At 41.2% G+C, this 15,468-nt stretch overlaps 2 protein-coding genes across 4 annotated transcripts in view; one reads left to right on the forward strand and one right to left on the reverse strand.

Moving 5' to 3' along the window:
* Positions 1-2,445, forward strand: part of ptn (pleiotrophin) — a 54,417-nt gene extending 51,972 nt beyond the window's left edge. Inside the window, exon 5 of the mRNA XM_042511449.2 lies at positions 1,616-2,445. Coding sequence (XP_042367383.1) covers positions 1,616-1,671 — 56 coding nt within the window. The 3' untranslated portion in view covers positions 1,672-2,445. The remainder of the gene's footprint in view (positions 1-1,615) is intronic.
* A 728-nt stretch (positions 2,446-3,173) lies between these two features.
* The window catches only part of chrm2a (cholinergic receptor, muscarinic 2a), a 100,556-nt gene continuing 88,261 nt past the window's right edge, over positions 3,174-15,468 (reverse strand). For all 3 annotated transcript variants that reach the window (XM_088072727.1, XM_042511553.2, XM_088072728.1), the window contains one exon: positions 3,174-13,448. In XM_088072727.1, the coding sequence (XP_087928853.1) occupies positions 11,899-13,407 (1,509 nt within the window). In that variant the 5' untranslated portion in view covers positions 13,408-13,448 and the 3' untranslated portion in view covers positions 3,174-11,898. The remainder of the gene's footprint in view (positions 13,449-15,468) is intronic.

Genomic DNA, 15,468 nt, shown 5'->3' on the forward strand with positions numbered 1-15,468 from the left:
TGAGTCACACCTTCCACCATCCCGTCCGCCTCGCAAGGACAAAGTCAGCACATACATCACTTTCCAAACCTTGATATGAAAACCAGTTAATCATTCATGTAATCAGTCATCATCATTTATTTGTCACATGGAAATAAGCAACATGTTCTCATCCCAACGTGTTACATATTGGCACTTTGTCAGTGACCTTCCATGTTATCTCATGACGTTTCAGGTATCCTTTTGAGTCAGCTGATTACGCTCCGAGATGCCATTACCCTGCTGTCAGCAATGTGATGACGTCGTTATGAGCAACATGAGCACACGGCAACCAGCACAAACTGTCAGGATGTTTAGGGTTAAGCAACAAAGTCACAGATGGTTAGGTTTAGGTAAAAGAGGCACATGAGGTGTAGAGAAAAACTCTCACAGGAAGCAAACACCAGACTCCTCCCCGTCTGTCCGCCCGATAAGCGCACCATAAGGTCACCGGCAGTGTTTCAACCTGACGCCATCCTTCCGCGCTTCATGTGCACGCAATAGGTTCTGACCGGTCTGGTTCTCAACGGACGTCACTCATGTGCATTGCATGTGGACGCATCTGGTGCCGTCTGTCAGGGTATAATAACACCACCGGTTCTGCCCGGCCATGTTTCCAGCTGATGCCGTCCAACTGCGTTCCAGGTGGACACGGAAGGCGGCTTTTGGCGTCATGCATGTACGCCAAAAGCACTGACAAAGCAAAGTTATTTGATGAGTTTGGAGTGAGGTCAGACCGTCCTTTTTTTGTCATCTTACAAATGTGCACATGTAACATCTGGTGTGCAGAAGGGTATAATGCTATAATTTTCTTCTGGTGACTGGGCTGGACTGTGACATGTCAAAATGTCCTCCATGGAAAAGGCCTATTTGACGGCATTAAATATATTTTTTTAAATATAGGTATGTAATCCATATCTGTGAAAAGACAGAGGTCCGCACACAGGGGAGCTCCCCTTAAATGTTTTTATTCCGCGAAATAAGTGACGTTTGGAGCCAAAAAGCTCTTCCTCAGACTTGTAAGGAAGTCTAAGGAAAAGCGTTTTGGCTCGAAACTTCTATCTTTTAACATTTTGGTTTATCTTGGATCCAGTACCCACTATGGGATGTGCATATGTGTCTGAGAGACAGACACATATGCAGATTCACACAAAGCAGTTTGACAGTCCAACAAACAGCTAGCCAGGAGCTAGCTAGCCAAACGGCTGCAGGTTTTGCTCTCTTCCTGTTCACCAGAGCGGAGAGGCCGCAAAGCAGAGAGGGAAGCCACAGACTGTGTCCTCTGTCATGGCTGCCAGGTACCAATCCACTGTTGCAGGAAGTTGATAAAGCGGTTATTCATGGAGCATTCAATGGGCCACAAACCAATCCCCATGAGAGCGCGGGAGGAGGGACAGCATGCAGTGTCACAGCACTAAACCTGCACCCTGGCAAAGAAAAAAAAGCAATTAAAACTCATACGGTTGATTATTACAATCTGAAGCGGAGCATATGTGCTCTTCACGGAGACAATGGGATTTGTTTGTTTGCAAAAACACCACCTCTGGCAAAGAAACTGTCAAAGTAAACACTGTTTTTGTCTTCTGTGTTGCTGCAGATGCAAAGAAGCAAAAGAAGGAAGGCAAGAAGCGAGAGCGCACCCAAATGGACTGATGAGGTTGTTTGTCGCGGGGAGGAAGGAAGAACGATGTCCACTGCCCTATTTCAACACGGTTCCTCTTTGTATGTCCTGTAGGTTGACTGTAGGAGCCAGTAGAGCTTTGACAAAACCAGTGGAAATATGACTTTTAGTGACACTTTTTCTTCTCTGTAGCACCTGATAAACGATTTGTATGTTGCGATAGGAGACGTAATGCTCAGCGGTAGGGACGAATAATGAATATGGAAGATTTGTTTACTAGTGTTCTCACCTAATGATGTTATTTCTAGGATTATTTTCTTACAAACAAATTGGATAGGATTTGTTGCATAGCCTAACTCTAATTTGGAAAACTCTTTGGTCCAAGACTCGACTTAATGAAGCGTTTTGAGAAAAGTCGAGCTCTAAACATCTTCACTTAATTAATCTGAGCAAAAAAAAAAAGTGCATTTGCAATTTTTCCAAGTGTCTCAAGTTAATGGTAAAGCTTTCCCCCATTACTCTGTTCTATATGATATTTTTCTTCCATTTCCAGTAAGAATAAATAGTTAGTTCTGTCTGGAGGCTGCATGAATAGCAACTGTCCAAGTGTGCAAACTGCTATTGTTTCTAGTGTGTTTTCCTCCTGCTGCTCTGTTGTACCTCAATTTATACCCACTGATTTTTACTCTCCAGCTCTTGGCTGTAAAAAGTTAAAGTCTTCCTGATTGTAGTCCTCAGTTGGAGTTAACATTCCCTTTCTTTCCAAAAATAAAAAAAAGAATAAAAAAAATAAACTGTAAAAAAGGTGTTTGTCTCTCTCACCTCCTGCATCGTCACCAGGGAAAGAAAACTCATTTTATTTGCCAGTAAAACTCACATCAGCAGTGGTGAAAGATTGTAGCAGTGTAGAAATACACCGTTACAACTTCAAGATCTGTATTTAAATAAAAATACTCAAGTAGTATTGTCTTCACAATAGACTTAACTCTAAAAACTCTGCAATCGAGATGGCTCACCAGTGCCGACAACAGTATTTCTTCTTGTTCTTAGTGTATCTTCAAAAAATCTTTCAACCGAAGCGAAAAAGGTATTTAAGTCAGTAAACCATAAAAAATGATTAGTGTTAGATTTCTCTAACACAAGTATCAAATTTTACAAAACAGACACACAAAATGTATTGATCCAAAATATCTTTAAATCTAGAAACATAAACTAAAATGTTTTAAATGCATAAGTACTTTGAACTATGAACATTATTTAGTTTTTGAGATATGCTGATTTTACTACAGAGAAATTCCATGTCTGCATGGTATGTAAAAAAGGTCATTAAGGTTCTGACGTGAAAAAAGAAGAATTTGAGATTTCTGCTGCAAAAAGTGTGAATGCTGAGGCTATTATAGATGTTATTTCAGTTTGATTTTAACAGGAACCTGCAAACAACGCACACTCTGAATGTGAATAAGCTGCCTAGTGCATAAAATAGCATTAAAATAACCCTAACCCCTAAAATGAAAAAACTCCCAAAAATTTAAAACACATTTTATATATTTTTATTTGAATTTCATTCTGAGAGAATATGGCACAATGTAACCACTTAATGCAGTTCATCTTACAGTGTCATAGGTGGCCAGTGATAATAACACTCAGATTCATTGTTCAGAACAAATAATCAAACAAGAATGCATCAAAAAAGAAAATCAATACCATTGTTACTGTACAGGAAGTATCATAGTGGGGGAGGGGAGGAGGGGGAGGAGAATAAATGAGGGATTGTTGGGGGAGGAAACATTCAGATAGTAGCTATTAAAGACGTGTATGTACATTTTAAATGTACCATATCCGAATTACATATAATTTATCATCATATAGATATATACAATGCAAACAATAGACTGTAAAATGTATTTTTCCTATTGCGAGAGAAGCCACAAGCCACAGTGAGTGATACACAATGAACATCTACATACGTAAGCAAATGAAAATGAACACTTGTATGTACATTTAACACTTGCAGCAGGCTACTGATTTTACTTTTTTTTTTTCTTTTTTTTGTTTGCTGATTTTAAACGTTAATCGTGACCCTTGAAGTTCAGATCGGGTCAAACAACTCAAACCGCAACACTGTGGTTGCACAAAAAAAGAAAACTTTTCCCCAGAATGTTAAAAAGTTATAAAGTGTGTCCAGTAAGATAGCAGACAACCAGTTTCTTTCCAAGGTGAGTGCAAAGCCTCATAAATTTACAGGTGAAATCAAAAATGAAGCCCTTGCCTCTGGGCCTTCAGGTCACTGGAAACGACTTCAAGCTTTTGTCCTCCTTCGAGTTTCCAGATTTTTCCACCTTTCTGGCTGCAAAAGACACTCTTGAAATCTTGAACGCTGCTCCCGAAGTTGAAAAGTTTGAATCCAGTCGCTCATTTTGCAAGGCAAGAATCCATTTCTTTGCAAATCATGCCTCCAGAAATGCACATATATTTGTACCTTCTACTTTTATAATCATACTCTCTTTGAAACTTCCCACAATATTCATATAGATTTTAAATTACATTTTTAATTTCAAACCCCATAAAACGAAACTCTCTGGCTGTACACTGATCATATTTTAATTTGTAATATTACATTTGTACTTTGTACACTGCTAAAAGAAAGAGACTTACTAAATGTGATGTACAAAATGTACAATATAATGTACAATATGTATTCCTGTTCCACGCAGCTGTGTCTATAAGTGAGTCTTTGGAAGCCTGTTGCTATTGAAAGACTTGTTTAAAGAGGAAGGACTGATGGCAGAGAAATAGACAATCACACTGTGTGCATCTTCCCTGATGTGTGCTGTGATAGTTTGTCCAATCGGATGTCTTCATGCTGAGGATTTTAGAGAGAAATAAAACACTGCACAGCAAGCTGCATGCTCACACGCACAAATGACACCACTGTTCTCAGTATATTTGCAGACAGACATGGGAAATTTCCCATATGATGAAAGTGATTGCACACAGGTACACACACCTGAAACAGATGCACACACATACTGGATGGAAAATCGACAAAAATAACCCACTGTGCCTCCAGGGTAGTACTGAAAAATGCCACTGCTGTGACTGTGTACTGTACAGTTTTGATGAATTATTCCAAAACATGCTAATTTTAGATTGTTCAGTCCAAACTTTCATTGCCGCTACAATCAAACAGTTGCTTTCAAGATGGGAATTATAGGAGCTCAGAGCTGAGGAAAACAATATATATCATAAAAAAAGGTAATATTCGTCCCACTGTAGCACCATCATCACTGGATTACTGAATTGGCCTCCCGGGCACAGACCCAGGGGCCCCTCCGGGTTTCACCTGCAAAATTTCTGACCAGTAAGAGACTCAAAATGACCACAAAGAGACACAAAATAACTACAAAAAGAGGCAAAACAACCACAAAGAGACACAAAAAGACAAAAAAAAAGATTAATCACCTTATCTACTCCTTTTCCACACAAATTAGACCATGTATGTCGGTTTTCTAACACGGCAAAACCTTCAAAAACAGGCGATAGACTTCTTTTCTGTTACTAGTAGACCAGAGCTGTGTACACGGCTCTGCAGCAGACAAGTTTGCCTTTCTGTTTTTTTTTTTTTTACTGGTGTATCATGTTTAACATCATGGACAGGCCGAACAACACAGTTTAGTAAACAGTAAAAAGCAGCATGGAGGCAAGTAAAAATGTGGTTCTTTTCTCTTAATAATGGTCGCTCCATGCTTATTTTTTTTGCTATCAACAAATACCTGGAAACACAGAACAAAAGCTTGCAGGTAATCAATGCAATCTGCCACTTAACATCCTTGATTATAATTGTTCTGTTCAAAACTGGTGGACATGCAGGCAGATTTGCTAAGATAGTACTAATGTTCCAAGAATCCTAAATGGAACTGGTTCAAGACCCAGAGCTAATTTGGTAGAAAAGGGGTAATACAAATAGTACAAATGTACTGCAAAGAGACAAAAATACAAACAAAAAAAAGAGGCAAAATGACCACAGACATAAAATCACCTCAAAAAGACTAAAGACGACCAAAACGAACTTTAAAAGTACCTTAAAGAGACACAAAATTACATCAAAGAGACTCAATATGATCAAAACAGATACCAAATTGACCTCAAAGAGACATAAACAACAAAAAAGAGGCAAAACCATCACAAAGTCTGTGTGTTTTGCTCCTTATTTGTAGGAGAGGTGGTGGGGTCTTTTCCAAACCTGTGCCCAGGGGTCTACTGTCACATAATCTGCCCATGAGCACCGTCTACAGCTACCAGCACAGACACACACAACAGGGATTTCAGGGTAAAAGAGCAATTTGTTTATGTTACTCTGAATAAGGCACTTCAAATTGCTCCGTACAATCTGGCGATATAAATATTTTCTCTCCATCTCCGATAAAATTCTCCCAGCATGCACAAGCTGCATGTACTTCCGCGTGGCTGCACACGATTACTGAGATTATTCACAGCCCCAAGAGTGAAGCCAGAGGAACCTTACATTTGAAGTCATCTCTGATAAACGTTACATGTCATATGTACTCCGTAAAAGGAGTCTAGCCCTTTGACATAAGCCGTATGAAGAGGAGCCCAGCTAGCTCTGACGGCACATTATGATCTGTTAAGTACAATGGAGACAATGTTTATTCTCTTCATGTGAGACAGATGGTCCGCATATATGTTTCATGAGTGAGCATATATGCAAAAATGGAGTGGTAAACATGAGAATGAGACACTATAAAAGCACAGGTGGGTTTGTAAACAGCGCTGTATCACGCTGTGTTTACACCAGGCGGCTTGATTTGTCTCGAACACTCAAATTCCTGCAGCCAAACCCTTGGCTGACCTACCAAGAACGGCTGTGACTTCTCCAAACATGGTCCACATGCAGTCATACGCTTGCTTTGGATTTTATCACTGACAAGCCCCCTCCTCCGTCCTCCCTCTCCATCAACCCCCTCCACTGGTAACCATGACTACAAAGGCAAGCTTATCTGTTTCATACGTACAAAGTGTCCACCTTTGGCGCTATCAGTCGCCGCTCTCCCTCTCACGCGTGTTCTCTGTCAAGAAACAATGCTTTCTCTTCTATTATAAGCACACACTCTCTCCCGACGACGCCTGATACAAGAACGCCTTTTTATTCTCATCTGTGCGACAACTTGGCAACAGCCAAAGGATTTATGAGAACTTTGCTCCTGACGTTTAAAGTGCATGCCGTGGAGATAACCACTGCGAGCACTTCGGTATTTTTAAATGCATCTCCCGGTTTTTCCCGCTCCAGGAGGTGATAAACTGCCATCACCTTCCATCAAACACCCAAGCAGCTGCTCAAACCAGGACCCCCGGACCACCGCTTGAGCGGCGAGCCACTTACTCTCCCACTGGTATCACTCAAACGACAGCTTAGCGAAGATTAATCAGATATTCTGGAAGGCTCTTTACCCACTACTGAGATGTGTGACGGATGTCAGACAGACATGGCTCCACTTATCACTGTGACGGATGGTTGGATGTCGGAGTTGGATGGATGCCTCAGTTGCTGCTCAAACTGCTTGGGTGGATAAACATGGAGCATCCATGTACTGTATGTGCAGCAGTGGTGGAAAGAACCTTTACGTTAAAGTACATTTTCTGACTGTTGATAGGTTGTTTGCTAAGGCCGCCGCCAAAATTTATCTGATCAAACCACATCTACACAGAAGAAGAGGTCGACTGATGGATAGGATGTTTGAAAAACTATTGTTATCAGCAGAAGTAGTCTCGGAGAGAGACCAATGGCTGCGTGGTCTCCACAGGTCATGCAGAGATGTATGTCACCCCTCCAGAGAAAGCAGCTCCCTCCTGCTGTGTGACTTTGTCTGAGTGTGTTGTTCTTCATTTTAACATGTATTTACATATGATTTTGCTTGGCCGTGACAGCTGGTCCAGCACTGCAGCGTTATAAGCGCTTAAGCAAAAGTCCATGAGTCTGTGACTTAGTGAATGCCACCACTTACTGTTTCAAAATAAAAGCTGTTGTTTCAAACTAAACCATTAATCTGATTTTTCTTGTTCTGAACTATCGTTATTATATTGGTATTTGAAAATCCACTATTGGTTGAACTCTGCTACACAGACTTGATGAAACAGATTAGCTGACCTTTTGACGGAGAAAAGTACCCCTTTAAGTAAAATTTGAAATGCAGCAGGGGCGGAGCAGGAGATTGTAAACATGCCAGACTGGCAGGGTCATTTCACTTCAACTCAATCTTTTTTATAAAGCCGAATATCACAAATCACAATTTACCGGAGAGGACTTTACAGCATACAACATCCCTCTGTCGTCGGACCAGGGGCATGCTTACAAAACGTACAATGTTAAAAAAAAAATCAAAATGTTAATCAAGTTATTTTCATTATAAATTAAAAAAAGGGTTGTTCAGCTACCTAGCACCCTATCTGTTGACTATCACTGCTTTACACCCTATTTTGTTCCTATTGTTCTCCAACTGTCTTCATCATTCTGAAATCACAACAAAACAAATGTTGAGGATGACTCATTTTCACTCCTGCCACCTAACAAGAGGCAAAATCTGTCTGATATTATGATTTTTTTAGTTGCATAAGCAGAGTAGGAATTAGTCGTAAACAGTATTACTAATCTTGAAACATATTTTTGTTATACTATGCTCAAGTACAGTTTACAGAATTACTTTTTAGCTGAAAAAGCTGCAACATTTGAATCCCTGCCATGACAGTTTTGGTGTTTCAGTTACAGACACAAGGATCCCCCAACAAGTATACGACCAAAAGAGGAACATCCACTTAGTTATATTAGATTTCTGTAGGGAATGGCATAGATTTGTGGCCTTTTGTTTGAAAATATTCTGTGTTAAAGCCCCCAAAACCACCCCCTTGTCCCACCTCGTCTACATGTAACAATGTATTTTTACAATCTGATATTGCAGATTAATTCCAGTAAAGATGTGAATACTTTTTCCACCACTGATGTACAAGTACATACTGAATTTGTCCTCTGGTCGTTTCACACAGCATTACCACTAAGCTGCAGGTTGCCAGCACAGAAATGTAAATGTCTATGTGCTATCTTAATGCAAATTTGTGATTTATTTCTGCGACTGTACAACAGAAATTTGAATGCATGTGCACCGGCTCTGCACATAAGGTGCTTTGCAGTGTAATATAGCAGGAAGGAGAAAGAGAATTAATAATAGAACAAGCTGATGAATATATACATGTGATATTTACATTACATTCATGACCTCATATATGAGGTAGAGACTATAACAGGATCAGGACTGAGCGGAGCACTAAATGGAGCATGGGTGCCGTGCATGCAAGCCCAAGCTGAGCGTGTAATGGGCAATCTTTAATCTCAAATGTAGGTGTTCCACATCGTCCCATAATCTGATCAGCCTCATGGTGAGTGTTCATTATAGGATCTGTCCCAGATCTCTGTTTAAGGATACAGCCCTGAGGAGCCTGTAGGAGCTGTTCGGTGCGGGCGTAATTCTCCGCAAAGCCCCCCACCAGCCGCTGTAGCAACCTCCTGACGGCAAACGCTCCTGAATATTCATCAGCGCAACTGGTGAGCGTACATTAATGTAACTGAGAATTGTCTAATGGGTTGAAATGATGGATGACATGCATGAATGCACAGAACATGTCTTACAGTAAATGAATATTTTCTCATTTATCTTCCAATTAAAATAAGCACAGCTATTTATTATTTTCAATCAAAGAATATAATATTTCCATTGAATTAATGAACTTAAATTTTCAAATTGAAGAAAAATGAGATGGGTGACAGAATGTGTACAGTAAAGACGCAGTAATAGCCCTTTTTTAAATCACAAGGTTGTGACCCGTGATCAGAAGTAAACTCCACTCTTGGAGCAAACACACGTCAGCACGTATACCCACACACACACAAGCTCCCACACACACACACACACACACACACACAGGTCTTCACAATCATCATCAGTACAGTGAGTACAGTACACGCTGTGACATCAATCTACTAATCAGCAGAATCATATGATGTCTCCCACTCATCCACACACACCAGAAGAAAACACACCACACAATGCCTTCCCACAGCTCCGAGCTCCAGCCACCTGTTTCACTCGCAGAGTAGGAAGGTTCCTCGCAGTGACAGCAAACATAGGCGTCTTAATAACCGCCATGAAATAAACATCAGACATCCTGTCAGCGGTTGTAAAAGCTGACGTGATTTGATGTGAGCGGCTGGCAAATCAAAGAGTGCGACTGAACAATCTTTTTTTTTCCCCGTTTAGTCATAACTCTTGATGTTTGTTGTTCTTACAGCTATTTGGTTATTTTCTGTAATGATACATGGCAGGTTGTGATCCAGTGGTGAATTTTTATTATAGGGGTGGTAAGATGAGGCCACTGAAAATCTTTGTTTGGCAAATCAAAACGAAAAAACTTTTTTGTGTTTTATCCACACATGTTTTAGGAAATGCGACATTGATTTTAAGGAACAAACAAGTTTAGGAGAGACTCGTAGGTACACAAGAAACCCATTTTCACTCAGACATCTCGAGGTAAGACTTTAAAAGAACCCTTTAAAAATGGTTGTGCCAGTTATTCCTTCGCCAAAATGTAGCCTAATTTTGAAGCGTTTTTAGCCCCCCGTCACGACAAGCTATGCTGACATGGTATGTACCAGTGGACACCTTAGGTTGTCTAGTTTCACAACATATTACTACCATCACACTAACATTGAAAATTAGCATGCCACAGCTTCTAAAAGACAATAATGTTGGCCTCAAATTATGGTCCCCATGTGGCTGGCCCTTTCTTGTACTCGAATTATATACAGATATGAACCAAAAATTTGAACAGTTGTGGTTTTAGGGAAGGGACTATTCCATGGTTGAGTTTAATGATTTATCCTCATGAGACTTCAGAGGATATTTGCAAAAACACAAAAAAGGATCCATACTTTAATTTTACAAAACCATAACTTGTCGTTTTGCGCTGGCCGAGACATGCGCCAGCTCCGTTGGATCTCTCGAAATATTGGCCATCGTCCTCAAAGCCGCTATCAGACATGTAAATATTTCTCTATTTTATGGCACAAAATGGGTCAACGTGCTGTAAAGAAACAGAAATGCTCTCTCACTAACTGACAACTGTAGGTGAGAGAGACGATTTCTTCACTGGAGGGTATTTGTAATGGTCAAACTCTTGTCACTGAGGACTGTGTAGCCAGGACATTTTGTTTCTGGAGAGACATGCTGCTGTTGAATTTTTTAAATGTCATTTCTCAATGCTCTGTGCACAAACAAAATTGCATTTACCTCCGTTGTTTTGGGATGGAGGCTGAAATTTGGAGACTAATATTTGGCCGGATAAAAGCAACCTAATCACCTGAGTGGTTAAATTGCACCAATAGAAGAAAGTGATGGTGTTTTTTTGTAATTTGGCGTAAGTGCAGCTTTAATATATTTATACTCTGTTATAAATTGATGGAAACTCATTCCCACAGGGGCTCGTTGGTAGTTGAGATAGCTTCCAGCCTTGATGTGACCACAAAAGAGGAAATCTCTGCACGCTGCCCCACTTTATTCTACATGTCGCTGGTTGGAAGTGCCATGATGAGGATCACAGACAGACAGAAAGAAGGCAGGCAGAGAGGGGCACGTACTCCGAGCCGGCACACACCCACATGTGTGCTCGCATAAATATTGAGTATACACTGATATGTACAGTTATCTACAGGTATCTTCACTGAACTTCAAACTTCTGAGGTTTGTAAATTCAGTCAGCCCTATTTTCCCATTTGAAGTCTTGTGTTTTCGTACAGCGCAGATCTTCCTCCGCTCTTTATCTTTTCTCATTTTTTTTTATCAGCTCTGTGTCACTCCCAAGCGCTCCCTGCTTTACACACCCTCATTTTTCTTGAGCTGAGTCAAACTGAATTTTTTCACAACCTTTTCTAATCTGTGCTGCTTCTGCACGACACGTCTCGACGCAACTGGCATCAGTTTGATTTGTGTAAAGTGCTACAACCGGTTATTGAGAAAGAAACTGGAAAAACAAAAGGAAAAAATGATGGAAAGTAATTCACATGTACTCTTGCAGATCTCTTTCACACACACACACACACACACACACACACACACACACACATATATGTATATACATGGATGGCACACACACACACACTCATACTTCGGCTCTTCCTCCTCAGTGGCCCATATTTATCTGGCTGATCGAATGTTTTTATACTGACAGAGGAGAAGATGTTTGAATGTCTTTTTGAATGTGACGTTGCACAGAGCGTAGCAGGCCGGGTTGATGGTGCTGTTGATGTAGCACAGCCAGTAGCCGATAGTCCACACTGTGCTGGGGATGCAGCTGGAGCAGAAGGTGTTAATGAGCACCATCACATTATAAGGAGTCCAGGTGGCAACGAACGCTACCAGGATGGCCATGATGGTGCGGGTCACTTTTTTCTCCCTTGACGGCGGCCCTTTCTTCTTCTTGTTGGGCGGTTGCTTCGTCATCTTTACAATCTTCCGTGCCACGTGATTCTGCCGCTCTGTGGCCGGGACGATCTCGACGGTGGCGTTGGAGGGTGTGTAGCAGTCACCCTTTGGGGATTTCGTCTTGATCTTGATGCAGGTCAGCTTGGAGCCCCCTGCCTTGGCTCGCTGACGTGGGAGCGGTTGGCTCGTTTCAGCGCTGGAGTTGGCGGCGCAGGGTGCGGCCTCCTCGTCCTTCATATTGGATGCAGCCACGCTGCCAGATGTTGAATCATTGGAACTCTCCTTCTCCTCTCCGGCAGCGCAGTTCTCCCTTGCCGCGTCGTCACCTTCAGTTTCTCCATCAGCATTTGTCGAGGAAGGTCCCTTGCCGTTTTGCAGTTTCCCATCATGCTGGTGAGCTCCGTCCTCAGCATTCTGGCTCTGGGAGCACCCTGTGTCCTCCCCTGGTACGTTGTTATTGTTGGGTTTGGGTGTGTTGTTCCTCCGCTGGCCAGGCGACAGGGGCTCTGGATTGGCTCCCGATGGCTTGCGGTTCTCCTTCTTCACGCGGCTCTTGCTCGCTCTGGAGATCTGCCAGTAGAGCTGAATCATGATGATGACAGGCAGGTAAAAGGCGGCGATGGCGGTGCCAAAAGTGACTGCGGCATTAGAGAAGAACTGGATGTAGCACTCCTTCTCAGGCACTGTCCGCCCACCGACAATGAACTGCCAGAAGAGGATGGCCGGGGCCCAGAGGATGAAAGACAAGACCCAGGCTGCTGCAATCATCATACCTGCCATCTTGGTGGTCCTTTTGACAGGGTAGCTGAGGGGCTTGGTGACACAGAAATATCTGTCAAAGCTTATGATGAGAAGATTCATGACAGATGCGTTGCTGACAACATAGTCCAAGGCCAACCACAAGTCGCACACCACGGGGCCCAGGGGCCAGTACCCCATTACTATGTAGACTGTGTACAAGTTCATGGAGCACAGTCCGATAATAAGGTCAGCACATGCAAGGCTGAATAAAAAATAGTTGTTGACAGTCTGTAAGTTCCTATTAACTTTGATGGAAAGCATGACCAGGATATTTCCAATAACTGTGACCAAACTGAGGGAACCGGCCACCAACACGATGAACACCACCTCCACAGTCTTGTAGGCGCTGTCGCTCTCTTCCACAACTTCTGTGTTGTTGCCTTCAGAGGCATTCCAGTAGGTGAAATTGAATACATCCATGGCATTTGGTCTTGTGTTGCCACCTCCTACTCAGATGGAACCTACAAAAGAAAACAGAAGAGAAGATTTGTATTTAATGTGCAAAAGATGACTTTGTTAGCTTCAGATTTTTAAGTCATTAAAAGACTTTTGAATGGGATATGTAATAAGGTCATGGGCAGTACACAGTTTTATTATGCTATTACAGAATACTGCACCATCTTTCTCAATTCAGAAAAATAAAACCTTAACCTTTTCTCTTTAACTTGGAATTGAAGTATTTGGGCAAATACTTTTAAGAGGATTAATCTTACAAAAATCTAAAAAATAAATACAAACCCCCCTGAACAAACAGTCAGAAGGTTAGGGTTGTACATTTCTACATATCAAAAATACATTGCATATGTGTGTTTCATATGTGGCACATCAACATCTTGAAAGTGACATAGTATATGAGCAGACTTTGTCATCCGGAGGTGGAGGGGACGGTAAACTTGTAAAACACCTAAATGAGGCAGCAGCCTAGCTGTAGGCGACCGTTTAAGACCAAAGAACGACAAAACCCATTGTGATCTAGTCACTGTTGTGTTTCTACCTACTTTTTAGCTACCAAACGTGGGTATTTTGTAGTGACCTGTCACTGTGTTTCCAGCAGCTTTTTAGACACGTGTGTGTTTTGTAGCAACCCATTCTGATCCAGCTTTTTAAGCACCAAATGTATGGTTTTTGCAGCGACCCTTTCCAGCTGCTTTTTGGGCACCAAATGAGGGTGTTGTAGCGACCTGTCATTGTGTTTCTAACAGCTATTTAGACATTAAACATGGGTGATTTGTAGTGATCTGTTGCTGTTTTTCTGCAGCTTTTTAGGCACTAAATGTGGGTGTTTTGTAGCAACCCTTCACTGTTTTTCTACCAGCTTTTTAGGCACAAAATAGATGGTATTTGCAGCAGCCCTTTGTTGTGTTTCTAGCTGCTTTTTGGGCACCAAATATGGGTGTGTTGTAGCAACCCATTGCTGTGCTTGCTGTGGTTTTTTAGGCATCAAAGAGAGGAGTTTTATTGTGATATGTAACTCTGTTTCTAGTGGATTTCTATGCACTAAACATGGTTTTTTTGTTAGTGAACCACTGCTGAGTTTCCAGTGACTTTCCAGTGACATGGGTTTTGTAGCCACCTGTCACTGTATATCCAGCGGCTTTTTTGGCACCAAACCTTGGTGTTTTGTAGCAATTGTCGCTGCCCTCCTTCAGCTGGCATTGTGCCCTTAGATTGGGGTATTTCAAGCCAAAACATAATCTTTTCCTTACCATAACAAAGAGGTTTTTGTGGCTTAAACTAACTACACCTTGTTGTTGAAACATATAGTTTCAATGTTTGTATTAACATGCAAAAATAATACAAAGTACAAGTTGGGAACAAGGTACAATGTAATATATCACTGGGTTGCAGAAACATAAAATGCCTGTTTTTTTTCTGATGAGTGGGTTGAAAATATATTATTGTGGGACATCAGCAAGACATTTACATTTAACATGCAAGAACGTGCAACATATAAGTTTATCACATTCAGTAAAATATATTCAATATGTTACAAAAGATGCCATCGTCACCTTCTAATGTGTAACGGTGTAAGAGGAGATTAATGATGGTCCACATTATAAAACATAAAGATGTCTCTCTCAACCCTCTGTGACCTTTTCTTACATCAGCTTTAAGCTTTTCTTAAAGCAATTCATCAAATTATGGTGACAATTTTTTTCTGTGCACCAATTACATCCGTAATTAGAAGCACAGATATCTGTCACAGATACATTTTATAATCACGCATAAATAACATCTCCCCATTAGACACCTGTTTCATAATTGAGAAAAATAAATTAAAAAAAGACTGCACGATCTAAATGAACATGAATGGCTAATGAAAAATGAGCTGAGTGAAAATGAGGCAGCAAGTCAAATGAGGATACAAGAATGAAGTTTAGTATTGAAATATATTTCAACCTTTTCAGCGGAGGAGAGACGCTGTTCCTTCACTAGACAACTAAGTTTATATTTAATCATTTTTGTATTAAAAGGTTTCCA

Source organism: Plectropomus leopardus, chromosome 22, assembly GCF_026936395.1.
Source record: "Plectropomus leopardus strain MGB_pleo_1.0 chromosome 22, ASM2693639v1, whole genome shotgun sequence".
NCBI classification, from domain to species: domain Eukaryota; kingdom Metazoa; phylum Chordata; class Actinopteri; order Perciformes; family Serranidae; genus Plectropomus; species Plectropomus leopardus.